At 40.6% G+C, this 12065-nt stretch overlaps 1 protein-coding gene across 1 annotated transcript in view; it reads left to right on the top strand.

Annotated features, from left to right (window-relative positions):
• The first annotated feature begins 1229 nt into the window (after nt 1-1229).
• GALK2 (galactokinase 2) overlaps nt 1230-12065 on the top strand; it is a 50787-nt gene continuing 39951 nt past the window's right edge. The window contains exons 1-4 of the mRNA XM_054169236.1: nt 1230-1471; nt 4008-4096; nt 5782-5905; nt 10048-10138. Coding sequence (XP_054025211.1) covers nt 1419-1471; nt 4008-4096; nt 5782-5905; nt 10048-10138 — 357 coding nt within the window. The 5' untranslated portion in view covers nt 1230-1418. The remainder of the gene's footprint in view (nt 1472-4007; nt 4097-5781; nt 5906-10047; nt 10139-12065) is intronic.

Raw genomic sequence — 12065 nt, 5'->3', positions numbered from 1 at the left:
GGTTGCGCTCGTCTCCTGACGTCGGACGGGCCTTTTCGGCGGCGCCGCGCCTCGGTGGGGTGCTGAGCCGCATTTCTGTCGCCACCGCCCCACCCGGGTCGGGGCCCAGAGAGGCGCTGGCCGCCGTGTATGCAGGTGTGAGCGACGCGAGCACGGCTGTCTGTGGATGGGAAATTCAAACAGCCTGGCTGCTCGCCAATACCAGCAACATCACTTATCCTTCTGTGCGGTTTATCTGCCTCCCGCAGTGCTGGTCGGTTTACTGGTGCTGCGTTTACGATATGTAGATAACACCGTAGCAGCCGCGGACGACCTAAGCTGTACAAAGCACGGACCTTGCAAAGCTCTGGCTTGCTAAAGATTCTTACACACCAAGTTCTGCTGTCATCTTAACTGAGTAAAGCAAGAACCCCAGACAGGCAGGCTTTGCCTGTGCACAGATTCCACAAGGCCCATGGCTCTCACAGACTCCGAGGAGCATTTGCAGTCTTCATCTGGGTCTCCAGGTTTTTATGTTGTTGGTCATTTTATGTCGTTACAGTTTCTGACATGTTTCATGTCTACTTCTCTCTGGCTGCAGCTAAGGCTTTTTAAAAATGGTGTTTCTATTCTGCCTATCATACCCATCAGGAGAAAAAAGTTTTACTCAGACATGTAAAATACAGTGAAACCTCAATGTTACCATGCTTCTCAATCCAAGCACTTAAAACTTCGTAAATGCAACACTCTGGGTTGTAAAACACACACCAAAACAGACAATGAGCGAGTGAGCTCGGAAATGCATTTGAAAGCTCAGGTCCCCAAAGTACTGCAGCCATTAATCTTGAGAGGTAAACAGGAGCCGTGAGACTGTTTGAGGAAAGCTGACAGAACCATACACCAGTAAATGAAAACAAAGAAACAAAACCCCAAACGACTCACAAGCGGACAAAATAATGCCACAGGGAATCACATTGCCAATGCGTTATTTCCATTACATTGCTGGAGAAACGAGTCTAGCCCAGCGCCTGGCGCTGAAGGGGACCCCAGCCCCACGCGGCAGCCTGTGTCTGGCTCTGTGCACACAGCCGAAGGCACGTTCCAAAGCTTCCCTATTGCCAGCTCTATTCTGGGGGGAATACAGGGAAAACAAAAACAAAAGCAAAACCCGTTTTTTTCACACGTCGTAGCAGCTTTCCTGTCGCGTCGGAACTGTGGTGGGCAAAGAGATGAAGGCATAGCGGCCCTACAGTCGAGCGTGGGGGGTGCCTGCGAGACAGGCCCTGAGGCTGAGCACCGTCGCCTCAGCGGTACACTGCCACTGAGGCCGGGAGGAGCCGGGCTGCCAGCTCCGCCGCCCGGAAGGACGGAGTCTCCCTGTCCCGTGACAGGCCCGCCGGAGGCGCCGCGCCTCGCTGCTGCCCGCACCGCGAGCCCCCATGGCGGCGGACGCCCCCAGTACCCTTCCGGTTCAGCTGGTGGAGCAGCCCAGGTGGGTGGGTTACTCCTCTCGACCCTGGCTCCGCAGCGGGAAGCCACATCCGCAGCCGGGACGCGATGGCCCGTCTCTGGTCGTGCCAGGGTGGGTGGGCGGACCGGGGCGGTGGGCGGACAGGTGGGATGGTCTGTCGCCGTGCCCCTGCGTCTGATTTGTGAGAGGGGTTGATTTGAGATCTTTTGGTTCGTCTCAACACAAATAGCGTGACACCGGCATTTCGTGCGGCTCCGGGAGCACCCTTGCCGCAGCCACGTTGGCCTGGGCGTAGCTGAATTTCCCGCTGGCAAGCGGGTCCGCTTGGCAGAGCGGCCTGTGGCCGGCCACGAGCCCCTCCCGCCCTTTCCCACCAACCAACTCCCTGCGGGCCGGGAGCTCCGGCTGCCTCTCCACAGTGCCAGTGTGGCTGGAGGGAGAACGATTTATTCATCTTTCCTCATGATTTTTTTTTTTTTTTTAAACCACCCCCCCCACCCCCGAGTGGCTAATACTGATTTTATCTTCTTGTCCTTTTGGCCATAACAAATGCCCACAAGGTTGTCTGGAACAGCATGGGCTTGGCTCTGCCGTTGTGTTCCCGCAGCACATGCTAGCCCCTGCTCCTTCCCCTCGGTGCGTGCAAGTAGAAGGCGCTTTAACGCTAAAAGCGAACCGTTTTACCTGTGTTAGCACTGCAGAAGGGTAATTTAAAAATCTTTTGTTACTTATGTACTATTACATTGTTCCAGCAAGTCACATGGAAAGGACCAGTCCAGCACTTCCAAGCTTGAATGTGTGAAGTTGTGAGGGATGCTTTTGTTTAACACTTCTGACAATCATCTTTGATGTAGGTGCTTAAAATGCAGCATGCGTGTTGTAACATCAAGGCCAAAGCCTATAAATAGTCTTTCATTAGGCCTGCTTGTAAAACCCTCATTAAAAAGAGAGATCAATCAGCACTTAGATAAACATGCCCCCATGACTGCTCTGTTTGTTCTCTGTCTCTTAGTACCAACACCACTATAAAAATATCTTTGAAACAAAGAAGCATTCCAACTACTGACACAAAAAGGAAGAAAGTCGACTCCTAAAATTCTGCCAACAGATCCCCCCAAGGAGTATAATATTATTAATATGATCTAGAAAAGGGATTGTACAATGAAATGGCAGAAATTGCTTCTGCTAATTGGAAGAGTGATAAACTAATCAGTATTAGAGAAGATTATAAGAAGGGGAAGTTATAGAGGGACCTAATACATTTTTGTTACTGAACACCAAAATGGAAAAGTACTGGGGGGAAAAAATCGCAACAAATAATATTTCATAGTTTTTCATCTAAAGAAAACTTACCAAACATTTGGATATTTGTAGTTGGGCAGCAACAAAGCTTTTACGAAGTACAAGCTAAATCATTGACTGTGAAATTTTTAACATCTGTTTCTCATTGATGTCTTCTTCCTTACACTTAGCATTAACTAGGTTTCCAGTTCTAGTTCTAGACTAGGAACCTTCACAGTGCTCGTGTTACTGGATTTTTGTTAGTGGACTAAGATCCCTCACCAAAAATTTAGTTGGTTATATGCTTTAAAGCCAACAGGGTAAGGCAGTGAAATACTTTAAGTCCCATTTAAAAGATTATTTTTCTTATATTCCTACTGTTTTTCTATCATTTTAGTCTGTTTAGTACATTGATGGGTTAGTTAATGGGTTAGTGTGCAACTTAAATTGCTTTAAGGTAGTTTGGAAGTGAATCAATATTGAATTACTTATACTTCACTAAGATGATGACGTAATGTTTTCACAGTCTCTGTTTACCCATGGTTCCTGCATGTCATGCCAAAGCATCCCAAGTTTGCAAACACAAGAGAGAAGCTAGATACCTTTACAGTCTTAAGAAATAAAGAAATATGCAAAATTTCTCTCTGTGTTGGAACTTTGAGTGGCATGTCTAGCACCTCCAGATGGAAAACCTGAAGAACTTTCTAGGAACTGTGGAGTAAATAGTATCTAAGTCACAGGGATAATCTGAAGTTGGGAATTTTATTTCTCTGTATATGCATTTGTACAGAAATTGGGTTGTATCTAATATGGGAACTGATAAAACTTAGAAGAAAATATGCTCAGTTCTGGTGTGGTCAGATCTGATTTTGAAGTGTGCATGTGACAAATCTCAGTGCCACAAGTGAGACATTGCTCCACACTGCTGGATTCTTCCTCAAAGGCAAAGAGCTACTGAGCTTTGGTTTGGAAGAGGTAGGTGAAGGCCATGGTATTTTGATACCCCAGGCAACTGCCTTTCCTGCTTTTGTCTAGAACCAGCCTGGGCAGAGGACTTAAAGTTTCAAGTGAACATACATGTCTCTTACTAATTGGAATATTCTAAATGGGATCTTCTCATTATAATAATGTCATGTGAAAAGCAAAAATAAGCAGCTTAATGTTGCTCCTGATATAACAGAGAAAACAAACAACTGAATTTACTTCAAGAAACATGGAAAATGTTGCCCTTTTATGGAAATGGAGCCCTTTAAAATGTTGCTAACCTGCTTTTCAGATTGCAGAAGCTGAAGGAGATGTTTATATCAAAGTTTGGATCGGTTCCCAAGTTTTATGTTCGTGCTCCAGGGCGAGTCAACTTAATAGGTAAAAGAGAAAAATTAATCTGCTATTTTATCTGCTATGATGGAAGCCCAATAGTTTAAAACATAGAGTCAAAACAATGTTGGTCTTTCTCTTTTTTTTCTTTTTTTTTTTTTTTCCCCTCCCCTCCCCCCCCCCACCCCCCCGGGAAGTTGCTTATGATAAATGGGAAAGATAATATAACACTTTTTTAGCTTTTAATATGTCTTGTTATAAACAACTGCACACTCAAATACCAGTTTTGTAAACAAACCCCCACATTTATAGACAGTAGTGATGGTTTTAACTTGCCAGCTTTTTGTTGGATACTATTTTTTTTAAAGGCTTTGGAAAACCCGTCTGAAGTAGCTGATGAACAGTGCATACACAAATGAGTGTATTTTTTTCCTTCTTCCATGATAATTTAAGTTACCAAATTAACCAGCCACACAGCAATGCACATGATAAAGCATAAAAGGATTTTACCACCATCTCTTCTCTACTTTTCCATAGAGTTGTGTGCGCAGAATGTAGAACAGTTGGTTGTGATTCACTGGCAGACTGGAGAGACACAACTATTTTGTGTTTACTACTTACTTCTATTTCTGGTTTTGCCTCGCTTTTGAGATGTCTCTATCCATGGTTAGGTTTGTGTTCTCCCTAGAGCTCAGTTTCTTCTATATTCATACAGTAAGACTACGCATTTGAAGATTCTGTAAGTGAAAGGATCCTGCAGAACAGAGCATTAGAAACTGATTAGTCCTTTGTGCAATTAATTATATTTTTTTTATCTCTGTGTTGTGTGATCATGTAGATTAAGTAGACAGCATATGCTAACTGGGAAGAGAGGATGTTCACTATGTACATTTTGTATTTGAATGTTAATTCATGTGTCATATGTAACTGTATTAATGATTATTTAAATAGGATTATTATCTTAATGGAAAAAGATCCAGAAATTTTATGGAAAAAGAAGAAAATTTTCCACCACAAGCCCTAGCTAACAGCAAATGACTCACCCACAGGAGCAGAGATCACTTAATGAGGAGTCACGTGGTGCCTTTATCTCGTCCAGTCATCAATTTGAATGATTTGACTTAGTTTTTTTACTGCCACAACAGTGCACAAATAATGTGGCCATACTTATTGCTGAACAATAATCTACATAGCATTTTTAAAAGTTGTATAAGCCAGCATTAAAACATGAAGAGTTACAAACAGATGCAATAGTTAAAATCATTGTGCAGGAATGTGAAATCACAGAACACATCCGGTTTGGAGAGACCTCCAAAATCAGTGGAGGGCCACATGCTGCTTAAACACCTCCAGGGACAGTGACTCTACCACTGCCCTGGGCAGACCATTCCAATGTTTGATAACCCTTTCTGTGAAGAAGTATTTTCTAACATCCAGCCTGAACCTCCCCTGGTGCTGCTTGTAACCATTTCCTCTAGTCCTGTTCCTTGACACCAAGGAAAAGAGGCTGGCCCCCTCCTCAGTCCAACATCCCTCAGGTAGTTGTAGCGAGCAATGAGGTCTCCTCTCGGTCTCCTCCCAAATGGAGGAAATGCACCCCACACTAAAATATAAGACTTCTAATCAGACATTGTCTTGTACAGCAAACAACACTGAACCTCTGTAGAAGCTCTGTTACTACTATTCTAGGAATAACTATTTCAAAACTTTTCACTTGTTGATTTCTTTGGTAGGAGAACATATAGACTACTGTGGTTATGCTGTGCTCCCTATGGCCATAGAACAAGATATACTGATTGCAGTAGAACCTGTAAAAACTCAAGTTGTCCAACTGGCAAATACCAATTCTTTGTACTTGTAAGTAATTACTTGGTTTATTCACTAATTTTTATGAACCTGTTTATGCAACAGGTTACTTTTCAGAAATCTGACAAACTTCCATTGCAATATAAGGTTTGATTCTGTTAAATGAACAATATAAGCAGGTGAAATCCCATTTGGCTCTACCCTGTGCATATTGGTTTAGAGTGGTAGGTTCACTGCTTTTGTCTCCCACCTGTTTTTTCAGATTTCTTGTGAGGCTTCTGATGTTTGTATTTTTCTAAAAGTGCAATCCTGTCTTCCCTTCTTCTTTCTCATCTTTCTTGATGTAATTCCCATAACTGGCAGCACTTCAGTTTCTCCCAGAGAAGGGAGTGAAATGTTTTGTAATCAATTACTACACATGTAAGTTAACACTCCCCTGCTCTGGAGAGCCTGGGGCTATATTTTCACAACACAACTTTAGCAACAATCCTGGCTCAAAGAATCTGTATTCTCTCTCTTCCACTTCCTCCACAGCTGCTTGTTTGCAGAATCACACAATTTAGGTCGGAAGGGACCTCTAGAGAGCCCTTGTAACCATCCTGATGTCCTTCTGCTGGACTCCCTGCAGTTTGCCAATGCCTTTCTTGTATTGGGAAACCCCAAAACTGGACACAGTATTCCATCTATGGTCTCACAAGTGCTGAACACAGGGAAATAACCCTGTCATTCCTTTCAACTTCAGCCACATTTTCCTGCCCCCTTCCCTGTAACAGACTGATAGCTGTATGATTGTGAGGCAGTTCAGATCAGGTCACTCATCCACATGAACTTTTGTGGGCATTTTGCAAAAATCAGAATTAGCACAAGCTGACTTTAAGCCATTTTTAGTAAGCCATTGTAAATTACTCTCTGAAAGCACAGGGGCAGGAACATACTGCCAAAAGCACATACTCCTGCTTAAAGCTCAGGTTGTTATAAAAATATGTTCTGAGCTGCTGCCTACAACTAAGGCAGTTGAAAGAAATTTTTACTTCCATGGTAAGTCTAAGTACTCCATTATTTTTTACTCCATTTGTGGAATATGTATTCATATCATAGCTGGGCTGGTGAGGGGTTTACCACTGCCAAAAGGTAATGGCTTGCTTCTTTTACCCCTAGTCTCTTTTTCCCTGCTTCTAACATTGATCCACTCTCTGCCTTTTACCAGGTGCAGTACTTGTTTAATCTCAACGTAAAATGCACCATTCATCCATTTTTTGCCAGGTTAATTTTATGCCATTTTAATGACTCAAAGTGCCATGCACTCAACAGTAAAGCTGACTTGGGGTAAACAGTGGGAACACCCAGTAGTGAGCAGGGAGAAGAGAAATGGAAGACGTGAGCAGGACCTTTTCCTGAGAAGGAAAATAGCAATCTCCAGCAGGGCTTAAGCTGTAGTGTAAAAGCATTCTGCAAGGCATGATAGTCCCAGGATTAGAATAGCTTTGATTAGGAGAAGTTGTAATAATGGATACCAAACAAAACAGTAACCAAAAGATAAACATTTTTACTTGGTCTTTAAGCTTTGGCACAATACATTGCAATTCAAATGGCCTTCTCCTATGGTACATACAGTTCCTACCAACTCTAGAACTATAGCCACAGAATTGATACTGCATGAACAGTCACTGGTTTCACTGCCCTGGTTTCAGTTTGAAATCATATGTTTTAAACCACGAACCAAGAGGAGGTCTCAGAGATGCTTAATACCGCGTTCTGTTTTGTTGAGACACTGTTGCTTAAAAACAAAGCTAAAACATGGCCATAATTTCATAACAAAGAAATATTTTTCAACACTTTGAATGTTACACCACATAACAAAACTGTTGACAGTAAAACTTTTTTTCCCAGCCTGCTACACTGGTAGATTTATGCCTGTGGTGAATGCATATATATAGGCTTTTGGCAAACAAGGACTAGCCATAAGCCTCTCTAGAATCGCTGTTTGCTATTTCATTCTTATTTTGTGAACAGGTTTCCACCCAGAATAGTTCATGTTAACTTCTAAGAAAAACAGGGCAGAGAACAAGTTGCAAGCAAAACTACCTATGTGTTTTTCATCATAAATTATCCCAGCTGATGCCTTTTATGTTATTTAGGCTAAAACTGTATCCAAAATTTAAAGCCTTTTGAAGTTCTTGATACATCACATAACATCTTTACAGTCAAGAAGTATGCATACAGAAACCACCTGACAAGTTTCTTCTCAAAATGCCTCCAGAAGTATCACAGGATGACAATTATCAATTGGCTTTCATCTTGTGGCAAAACCTAAAGATCTTTTTTTTTTTTTTAAATCAGAAGGAAGAGGACTTCAAATTTGCCTTCTGTTAATCACTTTTATGCATTGATTTCCATCAACCTTGCTTTTATACAATAACAACTTTGGATTATTGTAGAAAACAAGCATAAGCAAACATAGAATTTTTTGAAATCTTCATGACTTTTTGCAAGTATTTTCTATTTCCCAAATACTTGTGTTTTTTAATATTCAAATGCCATAAGCCAAGCTATGCTGTTTTACTCATTGGGCAGTTGTTCTAAATACACATGGCACGAATCACAGATTGAAAGAATTGACAGCGGTTCTCAAACTTTCCACGTATTCGAATCTCAATACTCCCTTTCAGATACTTTGTGTTACTCTGCAACCCCCAGTAATTTCTGACACTAACTCTCACACTACCATATTCTTTGATGCTGTATTGCTGCTAAAATCCTGTAAGTGGCACTATTTTGAACAGGTCAGAGTGAAAGACAGCAACTTACCCATTACACTTGACATCAGCCTCTGATGTTTCTGCATTGTATTAAATGTTGAAATGGAATGTATAACTGACAAAATCATGATTCTAAGCTGATACTTAAAGTGTAAGATCTGTTGTGTAATGTTGAGCTAGGAATACAAGCTGGAATAAAACAAGTGGAGTAGCTCACTAGTGCTTAGCTAGCATTAGACTACATGAAGAAGAGGCAGAATTGTGGGTCCATTTTTCTACTGGTTGTCTGGTTTGGGGCTGCATAACACAAAGATTGCAACTTTTAATTCCAGCATAATACAGTAAAGTTTTCAGCCACCATTTCAAGACAGTTACATCATTGTAAAGATGTTTTGAGTTAGTGTAGCTGTTTCTCCATACCAGAATACTTTGCCAATAAACCCCCACCTTTACACCAGTATTCATTACAGGTATTAACTAGCAATATTATTTTGGATAAAAATAATACCAGCACATCACCAACCTACACTTTACAGATACAGAATGAGACCAGCCTAAGAACAACATAAAATATTCCCATTAAATATTTCCAGGGAATTCATCTGCTTCTCTGCCTGCATATGGTTTGCCAGACCTCATTTTTTTCACAGGGCACAACTTAGCCTGCAACTTCTGAATAATTTTTCTAAGCTTTTCTTGACATTCTCAATGCCTTTCCTCTTTCCGTCTTGGACATCTGCTGTTATGACATCAGGTAGATCTAATTATTGGACATTCAACAGCATAGACTTACAAACCAACTGCACTTCCTGGTGATGAATGCATATTCCTCTGAGGCATCACTTTATGCCCATTTTGATAGCAGCTCTCTGTAGCATTCAGTTTTTTGGAGGAATATTCAGGCTGACCATTTTTATTATTTTGAAATGACAATGGAGTAACAAAACCATTAATAGAATTACCGTGGAGGGACCAGATACACTATTTTAAACTACATTATCTTGATTATATTTTGTAACATACATACCATCATTTTGAGCAGAGATTACCAGAGAGCCTGAAGTGTATTTTTTTTCTAGTTTAGGATTGACATACAGGATTATTTAGATTTTTCATTCCTATGAGATCAAGAGAACACAGACTTAAGTGATGGCAGACATGCTGCCTTAATTAAAGATGCTAAAGACAGCTTAATTTCTGAATTTATTTAATGAATTCTGTAACTTAAACAAAAATTCTTATGCTTCCTATTTAAAATACTCTCAAAGAACTGCTTAATAAAGCTCTTCACAAAACTCCCTGAAAAACATGGCACAGAAGAAAAACTTCACATTGAAATGTTGTTGTTCATCAGCAGGTGGCAGTAATAAGCCACGGGTTTTCAAACTACGTTTAATGACAAGTTAAAGCCTCAAGGTTTTTCTCTTTTTGCAGGGATTTCAGTGCTAGCGTTAATAACATTCAGATTAACAAAACCAAACCTCAGTGGCATAACTACTTCCTTTGTGGACTCAAGGGTATTCAGGTAAGAAAAATCCATCTCACTTACAAAATTAATGTAGAAGTAATACATGACAAACATAACTATTCACCTTCAAAATATTACCTGCATTTGATAGCTTTTCTTAAGGTACACTTCTTTATCTTGAAATTTGAAGAGGAGATACGAGTGGGTTTGTTTTAAAATATTTGCAGAACACTCTTTTTATTACATAAATTACAATAGCAAATAATTCCCTGTTCAGTAAAGACATGATCAAATTAATTATCAACATGATAGTTCTGTATTTTGAAGCTGAAAATAGTGCTTCCCAGTGGAATAATCTAATTGTTAAAGTTTGCTTTTAAAAAGGTTTGGAGGATTGTCTGTCAGGACACACTAAGATCACATTCTAGTACTTTCCTTCCTATGAAACACTAATTGCCAATACCACAACTTGTGCACAACATGAGTGAAGCTGACTCCTGCAGTAGGCAAAGGAAAATGTAAAAAGTAAGTGAACAGCATAGAGAAGAAGTAGTCCAGTAAGAACCATTACTTATGCAGATTTTCTGTGTGTGGAACTTGAATGGGATTTTCAAAGTTTCCTGAGTTAAGAGTGCAGCTATGCAGGAAGTGGCACACTTGCAGTAAAGGCAGGAACACTGAACAGACAGACATTTTCTTGTCTGCTCCTTTGAGCTTTATCTTCTCCTTTGTGAGTTAGCTTGTCTGCAGACTGACTTGAAGACTGAACTGCACGTGAAACCAAGTGCTGATCAGCAGTGTTGTCCTGAGGGGCAGCTTGATCTCAACTGAAATTCGGTGACTTGTTAGCTTGATGTCAATTGAATGATGTATGTGGAAGGGCAGATGGGATAAACAGTAATGGCTAGGTCAGGAACAGGTCGCCGCAGCAAGCCCAAATTATAGGTAAACTTTCTTCTTAAAGCACACAAAGCTTGCCTCAGGATAGGCCATCTAGGTCATCCCACAGGATGATGTGATCCTGTAGATAAGGATTGCAGACGGCCAACAAAGCTTGCCTCAAACCTGCCACTGTGGTCTTCAAAATACAATATTCTTAACAATCAGTGCCACAGATCACTTTATAATAATCCCCAGTTGCTAAACAGAGCTCCACCCCTGTGTTTGGACCCCAATAAATTACATAGGTTTGCCGTAACATGAGTATTTTCAATTTTGTGTCGCGCAGTAACGCAGGCATGTAAATTGCATTGACTGTAGAGATATAGATTAGGTTTCTTTACAATATATCCTTTCATATATTAAGGCTAGCGTGACCAATTGACTTTATTTATTTTGCAGTCTGCTACTGAGATTTGTTTCCTAAGGACAAACCTTAGTATTTGAAGGTTAATTTGCAAAGCAGGTTTGCAGACTCTAGCACTGGCAGAAAATAAGCATAAATCTTACAGACTTAAGAAACACTGAAATACAAGTACTCAGAGGGTCCAGCAGGATAATCTGTTTATATTAAGTTGAACATGCTATCCTTTTGGGACAGAACTATTGCAGAACTTGGCAAAGCCCATTTTAATTTCTTAAACCGAAGTACGTTTTCTATTTAAACATTGCGTGATAAGTTTGCAGTCCTGAGTCACATTCAAGGCAATCCTGAAACTATGGATCAGTTACTGGTCACTCAAGCATTTTCTGGTTTTGAGCAAGCCTGTCTAGTATTCTTCATGAAGGGGCATGGACAGCAGTGGTATTTTAGGTATGAATTCCCTTATATTTGTAGAAAGAGAAATATAAAATAATTTTAAGACATTAAAGGAAGCTTTTTGGTGATGTGTACTATTGGTATTTATGGTTTAAGTTGTTTCAGGAAAAATGGCAGAAATCTCTTGAAAGTAAGCATTTCTTTATGGAAACTGCCATTTTTCCTGATTACTGACACTGTAACATAGTTTATTGATTTAGAAATCTGTATCAGAATGTGGATATT

The sequence above is a fragment of the Dryobates pubescens genome, chromosome 17, assembly GCF_014839835.1.
Source record: "Dryobates pubescens isolate bDryPub1 chromosome 17, bDryPub1.pri, whole genome shotgun sequence".
NCBI lineage: Eukaryota > Metazoa > Chordata > Aves > Piciformes > Picidae > Dryobates > Dryobates pubescens.
The sequence above is the reverse complement of the archived record's forward strand: the minus strand, read 5'-3'. Positions and strand labels throughout refer to the sequence as shown.